Source organism: Mobula hypostoma, chromosome X2, assembly GCF_963921235.1.
Source record: "Mobula hypostoma chromosome X2, sMobHyp1.1, whole genome shotgun sequence".
NCBI classification, from domain to species: Eukaryota; Metazoa; Chordata; class Chondrichthyes; order Myliobatiformes; family Myliobatidae; genus Mobula; species Mobula hypostoma.
In genome coordinates, this window is record NC_086129.1 from 15,801,789 (window position 1) to 15,817,834 (window position 16,046).

General features: G+C 41.3%; 1 protein-coding gene across 2 annotated transcripts in view; it reads right to left on the reverse strand.

The window, feature by feature from the left end:
* Window positions 1–3,728: 3,728 nt before the first annotated feature.
* siae (sialic acid acetylesterase) overlaps window positions 3,729–16,046 on the reverse strand; it is a 61,611-nt gene continuing 49,293 nt past the window's right edge. For both annotated transcript variants that reach the window (XM_063038694.1, XM_063038696.1), the window contains 4 exons: window positions 12,331–12,464; window positions 9,825–9,979; window positions 8,832–9,024; window positions 3,729–7,272 (listed from right to left, as the gene is read on the reverse strand). In XM_063038694.1, the coding sequence (XP_062894764.1) occupies window positions 7,039–7,272; window positions 8,832–9,024; window positions 9,825–9,979; window positions 12,331–12,464 (716 nt within the window). In that variant the 3' untranslated portion in view covers window positions 3,729–7,038. The remainder of the gene's footprint in view (window positions 7,273–8,831; window positions 9,025–9,824; window positions 9,980–12,330; window positions 12,465–16,046) is intronic.

A 16,046-nucleotide genomic window follows, 5' to 3' on the forward strand; every position in this document is an offset into this window, starting at 1 on the left:
CCAGGGCCAGATGGTCTGCATCCCAGAGTGCTTAAGGAAGTAGCCCAAGAAATAGTGGATGCATTAGTGATAATTTTTCAAAACTCCTTAGATTCTGGACTAGTTCCTGAGGATTGGAGGGTGGCTAATGTAACCCCACTTTTTAAAAAAGGAGGGAGAGAGAAACTGGGGAATTATAGACCGGTTAGCCTAACGTCGGTGGTGGGGAAACTGCTGGAGTCAGTTATCAAAGATGTGATAACAGCACATTTGGAAAGCGGTGAAATCATCGGACAAAGTCAGCATGGATTTGTGAAAGGAAAATCATGTCTGACGAATCTCATAGAATTTTTTGAGGATGTAACTAGTAGAGTGGATAGGGGAGAACCAGTGGATGTGGTATATTTGGATTTTCAAAAGGCTTTTGACAAGGTCCCACACAGGAGATTAGTGTGCAAACTTAAAGCACACGGTATTGGGGGTAAGGTATTGATGTGGATAGAGAATTGGTTGGCAGACAGGAAGCAAAGAGTGGGAATAAATGGGACCTTTTCAGAATGGCAGGCAGTGTCTAGTGGGGTACCGCAAGGCTCAGTGCTGGGACCCCAGTTGTTTACAATATATATTAATGACTTGGATGAGGGAATTAAATGCAGCATCTCCAAGTTTGCGGATGACTCGAAGCTGGGCGGCAGTGTTAGCAGTGAGGAGGATGCTAAGAGGATGCAGGGTGACTTGGATAGGTTAGCTGAGTGGGCAAATTCATGGCAGATGCAATTTAATGTGGATAAATGTGAAGTTATCCACTTTGGTGGCAAAAACAGGAAAACAGATTATTATCTGAATGGTGGCCAATTAGGAAAAGGGGAGGTGCAACGAGACCTGGGTGTCATTATACACCAGTCATTGAAAGTGGGCATGCAGGTACAGCAGGCGATGAAAAAGGCGAATGGTATGCTGGCATTTATAGCGAGAGGATTCGAGTACAGGAGCAGGGAGGTACTACTGCAGTTGTACAAGGCCTTGGTGAGACCACACCTGGAGTATTGTGTGCAGTTTTGGTCCCCTAATCTGAGGAAAGACATCCTTGCCATAGAGGGAGTACAAAGAAGGTTCACCAGATTGATTCCTGGGATGGCAGGACTTTCATATGAAGAAAGACTGGATGAACTAGGCTTATACTCGTTGGAATTTAGAAGATTGAGGGGGGATCTGATTGAAACGTATAAAATCCTAAAGGGATTGGACAGGCTAGATGCAGGAAGATTGTTCCTGATGTTGGGGAAGTCCAGAACGAGGGGTCACAGTTTGAGGATAAAGGGGAAGCCTTTTAGGACCGAGATGAGGAAAAACTTCTTCACACAGAGAGTGGTGAATCTGTGGAATTCTCTGCCACAGGAAACAGTTGAGGCCAGTTCATTGGCTATATTTAAGAGGGAGTTAGATATGGCCCTTGTGGCTAAAGGGATCAGGGGGTATGGAGGGAAGGCTGGTACAGGGTTCTGAGTTGGATGATCAGCCATGATCATACTGAATGGCGGTGCTGGCTCGAAGGGCCGAATGGCCTACTCCTGCACCTATTTTCTATGTTTCTATGTTTCTATGTAACACCTTATATTCCGTCTGGGTAGCCTCCAACCTGATGGCAGGAACATTGACTTCTCTAACTTCCGTTAATGCCCCACCTCCCCTTCAAACCCCATCCATTATTATTTATTTATTATTATTATTAATTTTTTTCTCTCTCTCTCCTTTTTCTCCCTCTGTCCCTCTCACTATACTCCTTGCCCATCCTCTGGGCTTCCCCGCCTCCCCCTTCCTTTCTTCCCGGGTCTCCTGTCCCATGACAACCTCTCATGATAGCACACACCCTCTAGACCAGGCAGCTTCCTGGTGAACCTCTTCTGCACCCTCTCCAAAGCCTCGACAGCCTTCCTGTAGAAATGAGACCAGAACTGTATGTGATACTCCAGATGTGGCCTAACAAGAGTTTTATAAAATTGCAACATAACCTCTCGACCTTTGAACTCAATGCATTGACTAATAAGAGCAAGCATTCTACAAGTCTTAGTAACCACTGAAACCTGTGGAGCCACTTTCAAGGAGCTATGAACTTGGACCCCAACATTGCTTCTGCTCAGCAACACTGTTAAGGATCTTGCCCTTGACAGTGTACTGTCTCCTGGCATTTGCCCCACCAAGGTGAAACACCTCACACTTATCTGGGTTAAACTCTATCTGCCATTTCTCAGTCCATATCTGCAACTGATCTATATCACATACGCCGTAATCTTTGCCAGACCTCTACACTATCCACAACTCCACCATTCTTGGTATCAGCTGCAAATTTACTAACCCACCCACCTACATTTTCATCCAGGTCATTTATATACATCACAAACAGCAGAGGCCCCAGCACAGATTCCTGCAGGACTCCAATGACAGACCTCCAACCCTTCAACCACTACCCTGTCTTCTTCGTACAAGCCAGTTCCAAATCCAAACAGCCAATTTGCTGTGGACCTCATGCATCTTCTGGATTAGCCAAACACTAAAACCAGGGATTTGAACCCGGGATCTCTCGCACCCTAAGCGAGAATCATAGTCCTAGTCCGATGAGCCTACACATGCTGAATGCTTTTTCACCATCCTGTCTACTATGGCTTCACGTTAAATGAGCTATGTACTTGTTCTCCCAGGACCCTCTGTTTCATTACCATCCTGCCTTCCACTGGCCTACCATTCACAACAGTTGGCATTGTTTCATTATTGTCACAAATACCGAGAACAGTGAAAAGCTTGTCTTGCATACTGTTCATATAAATCAAATCATTACACAGTGCATTGAGATAGAACAAGGTAAAACAATAACGGAGGAAGTGGCTGAAACAGGTATAATAGTATTATTTAAGAAACACTTGGATAGGTACGTGGAGGGGCAGGGCCGTACAGAGATACGTGAAGAAAGCAGGAATTTGAGTCTATTTGGATGGGTAAAATGGTCAGCAAGGATTGCTTCAGCTGAAGGGTATGTCCCTGTGCTGTATTGCTCTATGATTGTCAATGCATTGCCTCACTTACCTGTATTGAAATCTTTTTGCCACTTCCCAAACTGATCAACCTTCTACAGTCAACAATGTCATCCACAAACCTATTGATCAAGCCTTTTGCAATCGCGTCAAAATCATTGATATAAATAATAAATAACGAGGCTCCCAACACCAAACCCTGCAGCACACCAAAAGCCTTCATTCTGAGAAACAGCCTTCAACCACCCACACGTTGCAGGAGGCGCATTCCACCACGCTAGTTGTCACTGAGAGAAATACTAAAGCTGAACAGAAAAATAAAACTTTGTGTTTGTACCTGCTCCACACTTGTGCCTGTCCACCTTCGCCACTCCAAAATTAATGCTCTTCTTGAGCCTACCTACTTTTTATTAGCTGCTGTTAAGTAACTAATTAGCTGAATAACAATTAACTAACAAGGGTTTACTCACTCTACTAGCAACTTAGTAAGTTGCTAACTTACCTCAAAGTCTCCCACTTTTGCTCCAAGTCCCAACTCCTGCAAAGTGAAAATCTCAGTATATTTGAGAGCTCATTGAATCACCTCGAAAATGGGACATGATACCATTCCATACAAGGAGACGCGTTATTGACATTGTTATTTATTAACAGTTGCACAATAAGTGAGGGCTTCTTTTCCTTTTTCAATATTTTTATTGATTTCTTACATAATAGAATACAGAGTACAGTAGGATATAATATATATTGATTGCAATATATTGGAATTACAAATATAGTCTCATTACCCCATATCTGTATACATTAAATTTAAACATAATATTGAAAAGAGATAATTTTATTATGCAAAAAAAAACTACACCCACTACCAGAAAATAAAACAGCTGTTTGGTTTAAAAAAAAGGAAAAAATCCTTATCATATAATAAAACATATTGTTAGCCAATATCTGTGCTTAATAGCAAATCAAAGATTTTGAAAATAGTTCAAAAAAGGTCCCCATAATATTAAAAAATCTTGTCTAGGTTCAGAAATTGTCTAAAGAAATATTTCTCATTCCCAGCAAAGATATAGATCCATTATGGAAGGGTTTCAAATTAAAAATTGTATCAAGTAAATTCTTATCTGGACTTTTAGGAAATGTATGTACTTGAGAACGCAGAAAGTCTCTAATTTGTAAATATCGAAAAAAGTTAGTTTTGGGTAGGCTATACTTAGCAGACAATTGTTCAAATGAAGAGAGACTAACTCCAACAAACAAATCCTGAAAACATTTAATACCCAATCTATTCCACTCTTTTAAAAACTACATCAGTCATAGAAGGTTTTAAAAAACAGTTAGAAAAAATGGGACTTGAAAGTGAAAAACTCAATAAACCAAAATATTTTCTAAATTGTACCCAAATCCTCAAGGTGTGTTTAACTACAAAATTATCAGTTAAATTACTTAAAGATGAAGGAATTGAGGATCCGAGAAGAGAAATGATAGAAAATTTATAAACAGAATTAGCTTCTAAAGAAACCCAAGGTGAGGGCTTCAACAAGGAGAAACTCAGTTATTACAGTGTTATTTGTTATTCAGTGAACAAAAATGAGTGCTCAATCATGAGCACTGGACTCTGTAGTATCCAGGACATCAAGGAAGGATGCCTCAAAAAGGCAGTGTCCATCATTAAGGACCCCACTGAGATACAGAAGCCTGAAGTCACACACTCAGTGAGTCAGGAACAGCTTTTTCCCCTCTGCCATCCGATTCCTAAATGGACATTGAAGCCTTGGACACTACCTCACTACTTTTTTGTTCCATTTTTACACTACTTATTTAACTTAACTATTTTATTGGTATATAGTTTTTTTTTCTAATTCACAGTTATTTTCTCTATTATCATGCATTGCATTGTACTGCTGCTGTAAAGTTAACAAATTTCACAACATATGCCGGTGATAAACCTGGACTCTGACTGAAAGAAATAGTGCAAACTGACAACAATGAACTCTGTTTCATCAGAGCTGCAGCAGGATAGGAGGTGAAGTGATAATGAGCAGATCCAAGCTTAAATGCCTTTTCCAACTCTTCCACTGAGGAGTATTTCTCTTTTGCAGGAGCATCAGCCACAGTTCCTTTCACTGCTCTCCCAGCCCAGTTACCTACACTGACCTTTCTCCAGACAACGGAGGTTCAAATACTGCAGCAGGAGTCCCTTCCTCGCCTACTGCTGCTGCTGCTACACGTGAACAACTAGTAAACACAATGTACATCACTGCATCTTCATTGGCTGAGCAACAATTACATTTCAGTGCAAGTAACTTGCACGTTTGGTCACTTCACCCCTTTTCTCATCAACTTCTAAAGATTCCACTGCTTTGCACTCTTCTCAGCTTTGACTTCATCATTTAGGTGAATGCATTCTATTTTGTATGTTCTGTACCTGAGTTGCATTTAGTGCAAATCTAAACTACTGAGAGTGTAAACTCTCATCCTTTTCCTACTGCCCCCAATTTAAATTGGATGGATGGACTGTATCAAATCTTAAAATTATCAGCGGCCAAACAAAAATATGATTGGCTCTCATTGCTTCAATATCACAACTCACAGAGTGAGTGCCAGTAATATAATATGCTCTCCTCCACCTGATGACTGAGCAACATGGTTATGTTCAGCAAAAAGGCAACACTACATGGGAATCTAGTCAGCCATTAAGCTGGCAAGTTATAATAATTTGATTTTGCATTAATTTGCTCACAAGCCATTTCTCCACTTAGCTCCGAGATGGCACAAAATGGGAAATAGCTAGTCCCAGGTCTCCTCGCACTCAGCAAGTTATGCACTCTCACACATTCCAACTCTTTTCATTAACCTATTGTAACAAATAACTAATAGTTCATGAAAATGTGTTAGAAAACTGAAATACGTAAAACACAAAATGCTGGAAACACTCAACAGGTCAGGCAGCAGCTGTGAGAAGTGAAACAGAGCTAACATTTTGGGTCAAGGATAACTGACAATAAATGGTGAAACTATCAGTCCATCTTTGGAATGTGGGAGAAACTGGGGCATGTGGAGAAAATCCACTGGGTGAACTCCACACAAAAAGCATTCAAGCTCAGGATTAGACTTGGGTGCTGTGCCACCGTATCAGTCTTGAGGAACGTAACAGGACAGATGCAGCAGAAATGATTTCCCCTCAGGCAGAGCAATAGAATCAGGTGTCACAAGCTCAAAATAAGGGGACATCCATTCAGGAACAAGACAAGAAGAAACCTCTTTACCCAGAAGTTAATGAATCTTTGGAACTCCACCCAAGATGGTTATAGAGACTTCACTACTAAATACAGTTTATACAAATCAGTAAGATTTTTAGATATTAACAAACATTATGTTAGTGCAAGAAACTGGCATCAAATTGTGATTTTAGTGAACAGCAGAGCAAATGAAGAGCAGTTGGCCTCCTTCTGCTTCTGTTCCTTGTGCTTTAATATTTTTGTACATCCACTTGAGTAACAAGTAGTAAAGGAGCAGCAATATGGCACTCCTAGTGTTAGAAAGCAAAGCAATAAGACTGATTCCAGGAAAAATGTTTCAAGAACTTTGCATTAGTTTTTAAATCATACTTTGCGGGTTCCCAATCCTTGGGCATTACACACCTTTCTTCCGATCTACCAGGAATCAGGAACTCAAGACAATCACTACTAGAGCAAAATGTAGAATATATGAACCAGAAGCACCTGGGAAAGATGCATTAGAAAATATATTAATCTTAAGAAGCATGAGTGATATGGCCATACCTAAATATAATACACCTGCAGAGATCTCTCAGATTTTGTACTTTTAAAAAATCAATATCACTGTATCAATATCACTAAATCACACAATATCACTAAAAGACAGCTGAATCAAAATTAATCTTATATAAGAACATGAGTCACAAGAACAATCAATTTTTGAAGGGCTGATAGAAGGATCAATATGCATTTTATAACCTAACCAGCTCACTTTGTTACTTGAATCTTTTGATTCCATCTGATGATTTTTTTTATAAATGATCATTTTTGGGTATGATGAATGTTGGGGCAGGCAACTTAGAACTTCTGCTGTATAGAGGACATTTCTTCAGATTACAGGGCCATTCCCTCCATGCATAACGAATTCCGTTCACTTTCTGCTGGCACTCTTCCAGTGACAAAAACACTAAGTTGACAGAACTGTTAACCATGGGGGCCGAAACCCACTTACAGTTCGAATTATACCACTTTGAACAGCATCGAACCTATGGGGAATAAAAACGTCCAATCATTGACACTGGTTCAGTCCACCTCAGCTCACCAATCTCACCAATCTCAACACACTTGTTCATGTAAAAATGATCACAGGCAATTTTATTCCATAACTACAAACTAACTTGGTCCTGAATTGCCAAGAAAAGCTCTGCCTGGTTTATTGCTTCCTGCTCCTGACAGAAACCTGCTGATCAGTGTGACAGGCACAGAAAATGATCATGGGTACCACACATCATAGTGGTACGGTACCATCTTCCTCCCCATTGCAGTTCTCAGGGGCAAGTAATTGGTAAGTGTTGAGTACATCCAACACTTTGTTTGATTACAGGACACAATGATTTTGTAGGAGCAACGATTATTAAAAGAGTAGTAGAGAGACTGCTCAATTCCTAGCCTGGAGCTGTGCAAAGGATTGATTTCAGAGAGAGAACAATTTTTTTTCCATACAGCACTGATCAGCATTTATTTACCTGACTGAATTAATAACTCAAAGGCTTTGAAGGTACAAAGGAAGCAAGCAGTAATTGGTTCTTACTCAGAGAAAGTTTTGAATAAACGTGTTAATAAATCTGTCAACACATATCTGTTTATTGGAACTGTCTATATCTAAACATAGCATTGTATAGCAGAAAAACAGGCTCTTTAGCCTTTTTGCTACACGAATCCCATTTGCCTGCATTAGGTCCATATCCTTCTATGCCTTGCTTATTTAAGAGCTTATCTAATTGCCTCTTAAACATAGCGACCGCAAGAAAATGCAGAGTGTTGTGGACACATCATGAGAACCAGCTTCCCCTCTGCGGACTCTGTCTGCACTTCTCGTTACCTGAGTAAAGCAGCCAACACATTCAAAGACCCCACCCACCCCAGACATATTCTCTTCTCCACCTCCCCTTAAGCTGATGATGCAAATGCCCAAAGCACGTACCACCAGGCCCAAGGACAGTTTCTATACCACTATTATGAGACTATTGAACATCCCCTCGTGCAAGATGGACTCTTGACCACACAATCTACCCCATTATTGTCTCCCTGTACAACACTATCTCTATAACTGTAACATTTGATTCTGCATTCTATTGATTTCCCTTGTACTACCTCAATGCATTGTTGTAATGATGGTATGCTAACCAAAGATTTTCCACTGTACCTGGGTACAAGTGACAATAATTAACTAATTTATCAATTGTATCTGATTTCTCCACCTCCTCTGGCAGCATTTTCCAGATTTCAAACACTGTGTAAGAAAAAAAACCTCCCCTCAGATCTACTTTAAATCTACTACCCCTCACCTAAAACCTGCCTTCTCTTATTCTTGATACCCTTAGCCCTGGATTCACCGGAACCAATTCCAGAAGATCTGTTAAATAAAACTTTTCTTCAATAAATTCACGTTGACCATGCTCAATCCTATTATGCTCTCAAGTGTGTACTGCATTAGCACATCTCTGAAGCTAAATTTTGCCTCTTTTAGTTATATTATTGCTAATCCATAATCAGGTGTGGCAGTTCAACCAGTCATCAGAAGCTGACTGTATCTGTACCATACCTCAAACACATCTTTACTGAGCTCCAGTACAGCAAGTTCCTGCGAATAGGTGATACTCAATTCTGTGGAGTTCTTTTGCTGGAAGTGCTTTGGAAAAGGACCTTGGAAAACAACTTCAGTCTCTCCGTAAGCTATGGCAAGAGCACCAAGGTATAATCTGTAGGCTACTTCTTGTTTATACCGCGGATGAATGCTGAAAAACATAAAAGTAAGTGTTTGCTGTCACTTTATACAAACCTGATTCTCCAGAGTTTGAATTTTATGGATTCCAGACCATCTCTCAAAGTTAACCCGACAGCCCAGGTAAGCACTTGGTGCAATACTCTCAAAAACTATGGCACATTCACTCCTGCTGAAGATCCCGTACCAAATAAATGAATGCCGGTTCTCTCAGGGTTCCACCTAACTATCATTCATTTGGGATTTTGTGGGATCTTGCCATTCACAAATTTGCTACTATGTTTACCCAAGTGCATTACAACTCCTCCCTTGGAGGGTCAGACACCCTGAGCCAATAGGCTGGTCCTGGACTTATTTCCTGGAATAATTTACATATTACTATTTAACTATTTATGGTTTTATTACTATTTATTATTTATGGTGCAACTGTAACGAAAACCAATTTCCCCCAGGATCAATAAAGTATGACTATGACCACGACTATGTCCATCAAAGGAAAGTTCGTGTTTGTGATGAATTCCAATAATAATTATAACAAATGAAACCAGGTCTTTCATCTGCTAATAATTCTTCACATGGCTCTTTTGCTACAATTATAACTCTGCTGAAGGTTGCACCTCATTGATGTTGTCACTTAGTCTATTCCTTTTGCCCGTCATCACCACCTGGCTGTGATATTCCATCTCCTGTGAAAATACATCCTGGAATGGACAATGCTCACTGAGAACACAGTGTGCTCTCTTCACATCCAGCTGTTTCTGACAGAAGTTATTCAGCGGCATCTGGAAATACATTTTAAACTTTGTCACTTACGTGCCATAAGGAGATTTCTCGTCCCCCAGGTCCATTGCAACTGCCATGAATGTCCTTTTCATTTTAGGATTTGGAGCATAACCAAAATCAGCCGTTTGATGCCAGCGAATCCAAGGGAAGGAATCGTCTGGGACTTTATGGTGATAGGTAGAAAGCTACAAAAAAGTAAATCAATGTTAAAGACCGGAGTCAAGAAGATTTGTGTTCTGAACAGGGGCAAGGCAAATTTTGGTGACGTCAGTCAAGAGGTTGCAAAAGTTGATTAGGCTAGGTTGTTTGCAGGTAAAGGAGCTTAGGCAAGTGGGAGTTTTTTTCCAAGTGGGATAACATGAGTTCAAAGACCACATGTTCCCATTAAAGTAAAAGACAAAGCTGTAGATGTTGGGAACTCTGGATGTCAAGAGATATTGTAAATCTGGTCAAGATAAAGGAGGCTCAAGTTAGATACAGGTATCTGGGTTAAAGTGGATGCCGGTGTAGACTCACAAAGGAGATTAGGAGGGCCAACAGGGGGCATAACATGGCCTTGCCAGAGAAAACTATGGAGAATCCTAAAAGAGTTTTATTTTTTAAGTATATTAAAGAGAAAGGAATAACTACGGTATGTAGAGGACAGGGCCTGTCAAAGACCAAGCCAGAATCTATGTGCAGAGGTGCTGGAGGTCGGCAAAGTTCTCCTTTGTTTTTACCATGGAAGAAGATGTGAAGACTTGGGAACTTGGCAAGGTTAATAAAGTCATTTTGAGATCATTCCATGTTACAGTAAAAGGGGTGCTTCATGTGTTTAGATGTATGAAGATGGACAAATCTCCACGTCAGGACAGGGTATATCCAAGAACATGATGGGAAACTGTGGATTCTCACTGTGATATTTACAACATTACTATCTTTCGGCAAGGTACTAGAAGACTAGGAGATAGCAAACTAGAAGATAGCAAACGTTGTGCCTATATTTAAGAAGGGCTATAAGGATAGACCTAGTAATTATACACTCAGTGCCACTTTATTGGGTACACCTGCTCATTAATGAAAATATCTCATCAGCCAATGCTGCTCAATGCAGAAAAGCAAGCAGGCATGGTCAAGCGGTTTAGTTGTTGCTCAGAGCAAACATCAGAATGGGGAACAAATGTGATCTAAGTGACTTTGACTGTGGAATGATCATTGGAGTTGTTTGAGTAGCTCAGAAACTGCTGATCTCCTAGTATCTTCACACACAACAGGCTCTAAAGCTTATAGAGAACGGTGTGAAAAACAAAACATCCACTAAGTGGGCATAAACACCTTATTTATGAGAGAGGTCAGAGGAGAATAGCTGGACAGGTTCAAGCTGATAGGAAGGCAACAGTAACTTAAATAACCCTGCATTGCAACAGTGGTGTGCAGAAGAGCATCTCTGAACACACGTGTCGAACCTTGAAGTGGATGTTCTACACCAGCAGAAGGCCACGAACCTGTTTGCCGAAGTCTATTTTATCCCTCAGGGTGCTCTCCAGCAACTTTGTTCGTGGAAGGTAAGTTGCTGGAAAGCATTCTCAAGGATAAAATACACTTACACCTAATAAGACAGAGTTCAACTCGGATAGCCAGCGTGGCTATGTGCGTAGGAGATCTCGGCTTATGACTTTTGAGTTTCTTGATGAATAAACGAAGAGGGTTGACGAGGGGAGGATGACAAACAGAGTATATGTGGATTTCAGTGAGGCTTCTGATAAGGGCTGCTCTGGAAGGTTAGAGCACATGATATCCAAGGAGAGTGAGTAAACCAGATACAAAATTAGCAGGATGGTAGGGTGGTGAAAGGGTTTTCTCAGACTGTAAGTCTGTGACTAGTGGTGTGGCCCATGGGTCGTTGCTGGACCCTTTTGTTATTTCTCAGTGATATTAACAACTTGGATGAGAATATAAAGGGAATAGTTAGTAAGTTTGCAGATGATACCGAAATAGGTGGTGTCATAAACAGTGAAGAGGATATCAAGAATTGCAGCAAGATCTTGATCTTAATCAGCTCAGTAGGTCACCATTCTGGTTTCTGCAACAACTGGTAACTTCCACCAACTCTTGCCTTTTAATTCCAGATTTACCTAATTAATTGTTACACCACAATTAAACTCAAGTCTCCAGATCAATAGTCCAGGCACTGGATACTGGCCCAATGACATCCAACATGTATACCAGTGGAAGGGACAGTCCTGGGAAGGTGTTGTATTGGGGTGCACTCATGACAGAATGCTGCATTGGGAGGGTCAGACCCACAATGTTGGACTGTGTAGGTGGGTGTCTGTGATGACATCCTGCACTGTTGGAAGACAATTATGTTGTTGTTGTACTTCTCCAACATGTCATGTTGCAGTGTTAGAGGGCCAACAGGAACATAATGTCCGTGCTCATTACAAGCCAAAAAGATGTACCTGATGAAGATGCAGCCAGTAATATGAAGCTCTTGAAGTTCTGGCTACAATTTGAAAATCGGAATTGCATAAATCAGATTAATACTTTAAGTTACCTGGACAAACCCAAAAGGAAAATTGATTTCTGTAGAACCTTCAGACCCTTGATGAAAAGTTTCCCTCCAATCCTCAATCATAGCAGGAAAGGTGCAGTTATATTCAGCGTTATGCCAGGCTGCGTTCTCTTCTCCTACAAGAGGACCACAGGAAGCTGAGCTCAGCCAGAGAACACAGTAATGGATAAAGTATGTCAAATCACAAACAAGAGAGAACCTGCAGATTCTGGAAATCCAAGCAACACACACACACACACAAGATGCTGGAGGAACTCAGCAGGCCAGGCAGCATCTATGGAAAAGAGTAAACAGTTGACAATTTGGGCCGAGTTCTTCGGCAGGGTAAAGTATGTTTTGGTTTTACCATTCAACCAAGCTCACAGTTTCAACATTCTTTGTATTTTTTTGGTGCAATTACAGATGTGGAATTCAAAAAAAATATTCACCACAGCACTTAATTTAATACATCAACAGCTGATCATCACCAAGGAACTAAACATCAGGAAGGGTGAACATTCCCCAGATGATGTGAAAGAGGGTTCAGTGATGTAGGAACAAATGCTTCTCTTTGTCCCATTTCTGTGGAAGATCAGCTGTTTGAAATGTTTCTTTCTCCACAAATGCTGCTGAATATTTACAGCACATCCATTTTTCTTTTAAATTTCAGGCTCCCAATGGACTTAAACAAGGAAAAATCTCTACTGGCCTGGATCAGCAACTTATTCAATGTGAACCATGGCCCTTTGCCTTTCATAAACAGTGTCTCAGCATCTTTCCAAATATCCTCTCCTGAAGATAGCGCCCAATCCCAGAAAATGCTCCCGCAATATAGAGCCTGAAATCAATGCTCTCCCTCCCACCCACAGCATCATACCTGAACAGCTTCTGAGAATAAGAACAGCTTATTCACCACCCAAAGCACCAGCCCAGATTTTTGAAAGGAATGGCTGGCATATCCTGCTTTAAACCTTGGTTAGTACAGGACCTCTGTGTGTGACTAAAAATTCCTGGAACTTTCAAACAATTGTCAGCAATGGTTGTTAACATGGGGTCCATTATAATATGACTTGTTTTGATTAATATTTCAACAATTTCAAAGAGCTCTATGTTATAATGTTAGAATTGTTTTGAAATGTATCCATCAAGCTGGTATAGAAGCTTGAAGACCCACACTCAATGTTTTATGAATAGTTTCTTCCCCGCCATCATCAGATTTCTGAATGGACACTGAACCCATGAACACCAGCTCATTAGTTGTCTTTTGCACTATTTATTTCTTTTTGTGACTTATAGTAATTCTCATGTTTTGCACCGTGCTGCTGCCACCAAACAACAAATTTCACAACATTTGTCAGTGATAGGGGCACCACGGTAGTGTAGTGGTTAGTACGACGCTATTACAGCAAGGGGCGCCCGAGGTCAGAGTTCAATTCCGGCATCCTCTGTAAGGAGTTGGTACGTCCTCCCTGTGGAATGCATGGGTTTCCTTCGGGTGATCCGGTTTCCTGCCACAGTCCAAAGCCGTGACATTTGGAAATAAATTGGTCATTGTAAATTAGGCTACTGTTGAATTGAGGGATTGTTGGGGCAGCGTAGTTCAAAGGGCCAGAAGGGCCTACTCCACACTGTATCTGTAAATTAAAAAAAAAATTAAAAATAAAGTAATAAACCCTATTCTATCACCTCACCCTCAGCTCTGAACTGAGAAGTGCTTACAAACTATTTTCAAAACCAGTTCCCCACAAAACCAATCATGGCCACAGTAAGCTCATGCACAAAACACATGTATGCTTTCTCTCAGCACCATCCCACACACATTTCAAAATGGCTGCTCAGTACCACCTTCTCAAGGACAATTATTTGCAGGCAATACATACTGACTTGTGTGTGTCACTCAGACCCAATGAATAAGCTGTCTGACCAAGTACAGGTGGTCACAGTCAGCCACTGTGTAACTTTGAATGAGGTTGTTTCGAGTTACTAGATGCTCCAGTCTTCTTCCAAAGTGCTACAGGTTTTGGGACTGTTGTACATTGGAGGGCAGCAAATACGATCCCACTATTTAAGAAAGGATGGAGAGAAGGGAAACAGGATTGAAGATTGATTCATCGGAACAGAGTCTGAAGAGTAACACAGCCTCTACCACTTTCTGGCAGCTTATGCCATTTCCATGTGAAAAACCTTCCCGCTTTAAATATCTGCTCTCTCACTTTTACCCTCTAGTGTTAGATACCCCTACCCTTAGAAAAAGACTGTACCCATTCACAGGTGTGAATGTCTATAAAAAGAGAGGGGCAATTTGAGCTCAGGTTGTAATGGCTGTGTACCTGCTCAGCCACTACAACAAGAGATCCACAGACCAAGTCACTGCACCTCCACTGAAGGATGCCACAACTTCAGAGGTAATTCTGCCCAAAAACTCACTGCAAAGTTGAATGGTACGAGCTATCATTCAGACAGTTGTACGATAATGTTCACCATGAGGCCATCTCAGATTTACAAACATTGGAGGACAGTGCCTGGAGGATGTACAAGTCAGTAGCTCAGGCTGCTAATAGCAAAGCAGCTGAAGCAACAAGGTTTAGAGAGCAATAAAGCTGTCTAGTGACAGAAGGGGGACTGGTAAACAGTTGCATTCACTGGGATAAACACTGCAACCTCATTAGTTAATATTTTAGATACATGCAGAATCAATGGGAAAAGTTAGGAAAACTAAAGAATGTGATTCAGGGGTTAAATGTGGAACCAGTACATTCTCATCAAAAAGTAAAAAAGATCTGTCAGGTTAGATGCAGGGAACATGTTTCTCCTGACTGAGTGGTCAAATCATGCTTATCTACTCCCCTGCTAAGATATATACAGCATCTTATTAACCTACCAGCACACTTTTACCATGTAGAGGAAATTGGAGCACACAAGACAAATAATGTGCAGAGTGACCGAAACCAACCACAATACTCCAAGTGCGGTCTCACCAACAACTTTACGACTCAATGCGACCCATTATTATACTCAGTGCCCTGACTTAGGAAGGCCAGTGTGCCAAAAGCCTTCTTCCCTAACCTGTCTACCTGTGACCACACTTTGTAGATGAGGGAGGTCGGAGGAGAAGGGCCAAACTGGTTCATTCAAGCTGACAGAAAGGCAACAGCAACTCAATAAACACACATTGCAACAGTGGTGTGCAGAAGAGCATCTCTGAAGGTGCAACACATTGAACCTTGAAGTGGATAGGCTACAGTGGCAGAAGACCACAAACATAGGATGTACTTAATAAAGTGGCCACTGAATGTATCTTAGTGTCACCTGCAGACTTACTGAACCAGGTGTACCGAACTAGGTGGCCACTAAGCGTATGTTAGAACAGTGGTCCCCAACCTCTGGGCCGCGAACTGACACATTGCCGCGAAGCATTCAGGGGTGCAGCGGTAGCCGGGACGCACCCAGTACGTCTTTAAGAAAAAATCTGAAATAAACAAGTTAATTAATTAGACGCAATTGGCGATCGCCTCTGATCTGGGCCGACGTTTACGTGCCGGGCGGCACCTAATTAATTAGCTTGCTTATTTCGGCTTTTTTCTTAAAGATGTGCTGGGTGCGTCCCAGCCACCACTGCATGGTTCGCGGCAATGTATCGGTCCACGGCCCGGAGGTTGGGGACCACTGTGTTAGAGCAACAGTAAGATGTTAGCTATGCTCATTGTTGTGACTGTGAT